This window comes from Pinus tabuliformis, chromosome 7 (genome assembly GCF_031772625.1).
Source record: "Pinus tabuliformis cultivar Carrire ecotype Pingquan chromosome 7, CPIR1, whole genome shotgun sequence".
Taxonomy (NCBI): domain Eukaryota; kingdom Viridiplantae; phylum Streptophyta; class Pinopsida; order Pinales; family Pinaceae; genus Pinus; species Pinus tabuliformis.
In genome coordinates, this window is record NC_142293.1 from 174,249,509 (window position 1) to 174,257,303 (window position 7,795).

The following is a 7,795-nucleotide window of genomic DNA, read 5'->3' on the forward strand; positions in this document are numbered from 1 at the left end:
ACTGTGCAGATCAACATTACTGCTGCATAGTAACCTTATCCAACTTCCCTGGAATTGCATGTATCATAACTGAAAGATAAATGGTTCTCATGTAGCTATGTTTAACGTTACATTCATACAACATACATGTTACAACTACTGAACATAATCATTAAATAAATTGCCTCTTAGTGGAGGTTCTGCTCATGGAGAAACATTTCACAATTAAGGTTCAGACCTACCAAAACTATTTACTACTACAATTTTCAAATAATCATGACAGATCAATTTCATGAAAATATTTATTTCACAGTCTATCACTGAATTTAGGCATAAAATAACATAAATTTACCCTCTCATTTCAAATTCAAACCTACCCAATCTATAGAATAAAAGTAACAGTAGCTATAACCTCTAACCAACAACTTGGTATGAAGAATTTGATTTGGAATGAACAATTTTGACTTCCAACCATGAACCTCCTCTTCAGGTTCTCCCCCGAGTTGAGATTTGCCTCTCCATTTTCCCAGAATCAACAACCTTTGCTTTCCTGGTGAAGGCCTTCTTTTATTCTCACTTTCCCTAGCAAACTTTCTATAACGACATCCTGTTTTTCTGGGTTCTGCTAATCCCCATAGCCTAGGATTTTTCTTGTTTTTCTTTTCTTTCTTTTTCATCCTTTAAAGCCCGTCTTTTTGCACTACGGTGCTTAATCACCCATTCCAGTGTTGTTTCCCCCACATTGGATGATTTTCCCATATTTTTTCCTCAACTTATCTGGTAAATCACCTAATTTTACTCCAAGGGTTTTTTTTCTGAAGTGATTTGGGAAAGTTTAATATTATTAGTCTTTTTTTTTCCCTTTACCCAATCTATCCATCTGGATTATGGATTAGAAAATGATCTCATTCGTTCATTTGTTCTTTCCAAGTAATTTCTTCAAATACCATATTAAATTATTTCAAATTCAAAAAATTACATCATCATAGTTTTTCCGCAAAGAAACTCACCATCATGCCATTATTATCAATACCTCAATTACTAAATGACAACATTTTAACTATAATAATTTCTAATATAGAGGGGAATTACATTGTCATTGAATGAAGTATGTACTTCCTAACTTATGTGGGATGACTAAGTTCTCAACTCTATGAATGGTGAAGTACATGTAACAAAAAAAGATGTCACCCAAAAAGAATTGGTATGATATTAGAAAAGAACAAGGCATTAAAAATAAATCTCAATGGTTTGTATGGCTCCCTTATCCAATAGAAATTAAAACAGGAATTGAACATAACACCTAACAAGAAATTTGATAAATAGTTTGGTGACCTTGTCTTGTTTTTTAGTGAACACTAGGTAATGGCCTAAAGAAAGTACACTAAATCCTCAATAAAAAGTTTAGGTTACCAACAAAATAAAAAAGGTTTGTAAAGTTCCTTTGTGAGCTCAAAAAAAGAGAGATGGATATAAACAAAATCCATCCATTGAGATGAATCTTTCCTATCCAATGATGAAGCCAATTACAATCTCTTTTAATAGCCCAAACTTTCCTATCCAATGATGAAGCCAATTACAATCTCTTTTAATATAAAAAAAGAGATAGATATAAACAAAATCCATCCATTGAGATGAATCTTTCATTGAAGCCAATTGCAATCTCTTTTAAACTTTCCTATCCAATGATGAAGCCAATTACAATCTCTTTTAATAGCCCAAAACAGGCTGAGGCTATCCACACCTCATGGTCTGACTTCTAAAAGAATAAAAAGAAGAAGAAAGAAAGATGAAGGAATTATGCACAGGTACTCTTAATATCGTCCAACTTGGGTATTGGCCTTCGTTTGACCAAAAAGACTAATAAGTTAGTTTTTTAGCATGAGTTTTGAAAATGAGATTGCTGATTAACTTCATTTTCATTCTTTCTATTATCCTATAAAGGGCCAGACTACTGTTTTCCCACTTTAGGGACAGTACAGAAATACATTCCAACGAGTTTAAGAACATCATTTTCCATTTACTCTTCTTAATTATTAAAAAAATAAAACTACAACTAACAGCAAAAACCAGTCTGGACCCATCCAATAGAAACCCCTAGAACAATCATGCCTGTTCCACTCTCGTAGACTACAGTGGCACCTTTCATTCTTGAACTTTCTACCCATCTCCCCCTGCTATTATAAATGCTCCCCTATCCCTCCACACATCGCAACAACACTAGAACTCGACAAGTATTACAAAATCAACTATTAGCAGTGAAAGATCTTGCATTCGCATTTGTTGGAGATTCGATATTCATCGCAGCCATGTCTCAGTGTCCTATCTTATCTGTCACTTTCGATCCCTTCTCACTGGATCGATGGCATCCTGGGAATTGTCCATTTTTTAGGGACATAACCCACTTTCCAAGCCAGGATGTAACGCCCATAGCCAACACTCTGCTCGACTGGAAGGAAACTTCTGACGCGCACATCTTCAAGGTTGGTCTTCCAGGTATTCATCATGTGTATGAGAGGGCATTTTCAATTTTTCCTCCGGTTAGTGATTCGTTGAATTAGCCGCTATTTAGCGTCAGAGATTTACCATTTGTTCTGGGCGGGTCTGAAGAAAGAGGAGGTAAAAATAGAGGTAGAAGACGACCGAGTTTTACCGATCAGTGGTGAACGCAAGAAAGAAGAAGCGCAAAAGAACGACAGATGGCATCGTATTGAACGATGCCATGGAAAATTTCTTCGCCGTTTCTGGCTGCCGGAAAATGCCAAGATGGAGGAGGTGAAGGCTACAATGGAAAACATAGTTCTCACTGTCACGGTTCCCAGGCAACTTGAGACTAAACCTCCGGTTAGAGCCATTGAAATTGGTCGTTAGTTCTAAAGAAAATATTTGGACATGGAAGGGTTAAATATAATAAAAGAATGATATTTTAATGTGTATGAGATTAAAAATAGTTTATGGGTTACTAATTTCGTTGTTTTTTTGTAATTCAATTATTTTTTACTCAAATGGATGATAACTCAACTTTTTAATAGTGCTCTCATTCAAAAGACAATGTCAAAAAATCGATGCTTTTGTGAGCACCCCACCCAATTCGAATCTTTTAAGTGTTTTTTTTGTGAGCACAATAATCTACTGTCCAGAGGCCAAAATTTGCCAACATCTCATTACATAGCTTCGATTTAAGCGATCTGCAGCGTGCCCTGTGCTTTACTCCGAAAAACCAAAACCATAAACCGAAGACTTGATAAAGCTATGTGGAATTTATGAATGAAAAGCTGCGTGCAAAAATTCAGACAAAATGTTCAGTGTGAAAGATTTTCTTAAGTAAGCTCGGAATTGTCGTTCTAGACTATATATTTGTGGTGATCAGCTTATGTTACCTTGTATACTGGGCCGAATCCTCCCTCCCCAAGCTTGTTATTCAAGTGAAAATTGTTTGTCTATTGGACACGTTGTTGAGTTTACATTGTACAACATTACACATATTATTTGTTCCGTGTAGTTTCAAAATATTTTTAATAGAAAGAGTTTATTGTTTGATGTGTTCCTAAATTGTTAAATTGAACTTTTTATGTTTTCAATTTATTTATTTATTTATCAATAATTTTGTTTAAAGTTCAGTATAGATTGGTTGGATCTGCATGTGTGAGTTGAGGAGTTTGTGTATTTAAAAAGAGAGATTTTAGGGATTGAAATAATTTATGTTTTTAAAAATACAATTTAATTAATTAAAAATTACAATCTTACAGAAATATTTAATTATCTAATTTTAATTAAAAAATAAAAAATAAAGCATAGAATAATCAGACGATACTTATTTAAATTATGCAAAACTTTATTTTTAATTATTAATTAAATTAAATATTTTTCTAATAATTAGACAATAGTTATTTAAATTATTATTAATTAAATTAAATATTTTATAAATTAAATAATTTTTGTAATTTTTTTATATATAAAATTTTTTTTTAAATAATTTATAATTATTAAATTATTTTCACATTAATAAAATCTCTTTTTAACATGCCTTGCATATATTTGTCCAATTTAACTTTGCAATCAATTAATAAATATCTCTAAAATTATTTGTAAAAATTCCACTCTAAACACATTTAATATTATGTAATATGATTGAAGCATTTAAGCTTTAGACTTGAATGCATATGATTAGATCAGTATGCCCTATCAAGTGCAAAAATTATGTAAAGAATGCTATTTTAAATAAGAGACGTGAATGTAAATACAAGTGAGATTCTTGCAAATTAATTTTAAACATTAAAACCCAAGAAGCCATAGTTGATGATAAGACTTGTTTTCATATTATTTATATCTTCTTACATTACAAATATGAAAATAAATAAATATTAAAAAAAAAAAATACTAAGACACATTATAATAAGATTAAAAATAAATATAATAAAATTATAATAAGGTTAAAAATAAATACAATAATTCATTTATTATTTTTTATTAAATATCATTTTACATTAAATATCTTTCATTCTCATCTAATTCATAAAATATAAAATAATAAATTACTCATTAACTTATTATGATTCATATTTACAAGTTCCTTGACCCAAAATTTAGATTTATCTGCCATAAAAGTATGTTAAAAGCAGAAATCTTGCAACTTGCGTCATACTTCAATGTTAGTAGTGTCATTCCAACTTTGGCCTTAAATTTAGGCATTTAAAGTGAATCACCAATAGAGTAGTTTAATGTGGCCACAAATTCGTTCTGAAAATAGTGGAAATTTTGGTATGATCTTTGTCAAAATATGGTAGAAATTTTGGGAAATTTCAGTTAGAGTTGTCAAATTTCAAGATTTTGGGTCTCAAGAGGGTTTTAAGGGGTTTTTGACAGCCTTTTTCCCTAGAGTTTACCAAAATCCGGTAATACAATTTCAAGCTTTTTTGTTATTTAAAATACATTTTGAATGCATAAATGGATTCAGAACCCTGAAAATCCTTTGGGGCACTCAAATTATACAGATTAAACAATTTAAACTCAAGTTTTTAAAAAATATGTGTCTGATTTTGATTAAAATTAACTAGAATAAATGTCATGAAAAATGTCATTTCATCTATAAGTTAGACTACGCCTTTTGATAGTGTTTCAAACACTTTTATGATCAGATATTTTGAAAAAAAATAAGGGAATTCCCATGAAAAATAAATTTCCAAACAAATTTGTAGTTTCAGTAAACAACACCATCTCCCATCCCTTGAATTGTGGCATCTTAGATACTCGTGGGCTCATTCCAACTGGCCCTAAATCTAAGGCCCTAGATTAGATGCTCGTGGGCTCATCCTAGCTGGCCTTAAATCTAAGGCATTTATGTTGAGGAACTTAGGATAGTAACAAATTGTGATCTTTGTATAGAAAGAGACCATCCTATCTCTGTGTAACCGGTAAAGGGATTGTGTTGCTCAGAGGAGCCATACAATAAGAAGTGTTGTGCAAACAAGCTCTAGAGCATTGTAACCTCGTTGGACGCATTTACAGAAATGAGGTTTTGGTAATTTTACTGTAGGGACTTTGGAAAAGATAGATAACTATTGGTTTGAATTTCTAGTCAAGGACTTGTCTTTGTTGTTCTTGTGATTATTTGGAGAAAAAGTGAATGAGTAGATTGATTGCCATTGTTGTCCAGCAGGCTTTACTTTCTTGTGGATTTTTTGGTCTACTAGAATTATGTGTAAAAATCTTTTATGTTGTGCAAGACAATTTATTTCCCTAGTGACTATGCTACTTTTCACTCTAAAGAAGTGACATCACCGACAATGCCCTGACATGGTGTTCAGTAAGAGGGAATTATAGTAAAATGTATGAGTAAGAGCCCATTATAGCAAAATGTAGGACTCGTATTATCAAATTAAATACCTTCTTGTCTGTGCGCTTTCTACTCTTTCTCTTTCGACCGACTCAGAGTCTCAACATTCGCAGTACAACCACCATTTTTTCCATGTTTTTGCTCTGTCTGTTGCTTCTGATCCTTGGCCTCCTTCCGCTGTTTGTTCTGAGCCACGGGCCCAAATCCACATAATTCCTGGATTCCAACAGCTTCTTCAATAAGCTATTGGCAAAAGTCCCAAATCCCTTAACAATCACCTTCTTCTCGTTTGAATCAATAGTGACAGTGTACACACTTATAGCAACAAGCCATATGGTTGTTGAATATCTATAACTAACATCGAACAAGAAAAACTAACTATATGCAAACATGCCAGATCACGACGCTTCATACCATCGATTTTGTTGGAAAGGAAGAGGAGCTTAAACACAAATTCACATACAAAACAATCGATTGTAGCTCTACTATTGATCACACAAAACTTGATTCTTACAATGAACCTGGTGAAGGGTATTTAAACATTTTTGACTAGCGACTTGCCTAAAATATCTTGACATGCAACCACACACTTAATTCGACTATAACTTAACTCAACTTGACTCAACGCTTCAAAACTCAACACTCAGTTAACTGACTCTCTAATTTTAGCCAACTCCTCATGCGGGAGTAATTAGCTTATTTTAACACTCCCCTTTAATTACGACTGCTAAACTAAAACTAACTCATAACAACTCAAACATGCATGTTGGTTTATGTCTCATCTAGGCTTACAACACCCAAGTTTCTTCTATGAAATTAAAACACATCTTTTGCTAATGACTTGGCAAATATATCAGCGAATTGATCACTAGATTCGCAAGGCTTCAAGTGAACTTCTCCATTGCTCACAAGTTCTCTAATAAAGTGATATCTAGTATCAATATGCTTGCTCTTTTGATGAAGAACTCTATTCTCAGATAGTGAAATCGATGAGGTGTTGTCACCATATATTGTTGTTGATCCTTGTTGTTTTTGCTTGAGTCCATCAAATACCCTTCTTAACCAGACTGCTTGACATGATGTTGATGTTGTTGTTACATATTCTGCTTTTGCTGACGAAAGTGTCACAATGGGTTGCTACTTAGATGCCCATGAAATCACATCTGAACCAACATGGAAAACAAAACCAGAAGTGATATTCCTATCATCCAAATTTCTTGCAAAATAACTATCTGTGTATCCAATCAAATCCTTCTTTTATGTGCTTGAATACATTGTGCCACAATCTCTAGTTCCTGCTATGTATCTCAAAATTCTTTTTCTTGCACTCCAATGTGTGTCTTTTGGAGTCTCCATAAATCTGGAAATCAAACTCACTCCTTGCATGATATGTGGTCTTGCAGCTGTGAGATACATGAGGCTTCCAACCAATCCTTTTAATATAGTTGGATTGACATCTGATCCTTCATCATCCTTGCTTAACTTTGTACCCGTTGCAACTAGTATAGGGACAGGTTTGCAATTTTCCATCCTGTATCTTTTCAACAAATCTTTAGCATATTTATATTGACAAGTAAAAATTACTTTTTCTGATTTCTCAACTTCTATGCCAAGAAAATATTTCATGAGAGAAAGATTTGTCATCTCAAATTCTTTCATCATGGCTACTTTAAATTCATCTAACTCAAAATCACCTATAAAAATCATGTCATACACAGATAAGCAAACAATTAAAATTTGTCCATGCTCATTTACCTTTGTGTACAAGGTAGGCTCAATGTTGCTTCTACAAAATCCATTCTTGATCATGTAGTTTTCGATTCTTCTATACCAAGCTCTTGGTGCTTGCTTCAATCCATAGCGAGCTTTCTTCAACCTGTAAGCTTTATTTTCATTGCCTTCAACTTCATAACCTGGAGGTTGCTGCACATAAATTTGTTCTTCTAGAATTCCATTCAATAAGGTTGATTTCACATCCAT

The 7,795-nt window shown here is 32.9% G+C and overlaps 1 protein-coding gene across 1 annotated transcript; it reads left to right on the top strand.

Annotated features, from left to right (window-relative positions):
* The first annotated feature begins 2,288 nt into the window (after positions 1-2,288).
* On the top strand, positions 2,289-2,850 carry LOC149246397 (18.1 kDa class I heat shock protein-like). The gene is made up of 2 exons (XM_089441174.1): positions 2,289-2,475; positions 2,558-2,850. Exons 1-2 carry the CDS (start codon positions 2,289-2,291, stop codon positions 2,848-2,850), a joined length of 480 nt encoding a protein of 159 aa, XP_089297300.1.
* The last annotated feature ends 4,945 nt before the right edge of the window (positions 2,851-7,795 follow it).

Bases quoted from the DNA above. Each gene is read 5' to 3' on its own strand.
- LOC149246397 (XM_089441174.1), top strand. From the start codon at position 2,289: ATGTCTCAGTGTCCTATCTTATCTGTCACTTTCGATCCCTTCTCACTG. The intron at 2,476-2,557 runs GTATTCATCATG...ATTTAGCGTCAG, and splicing joins CTTCAAGGTTGGTCTTCCAG to AGATTTACCATTTGTTCTGG.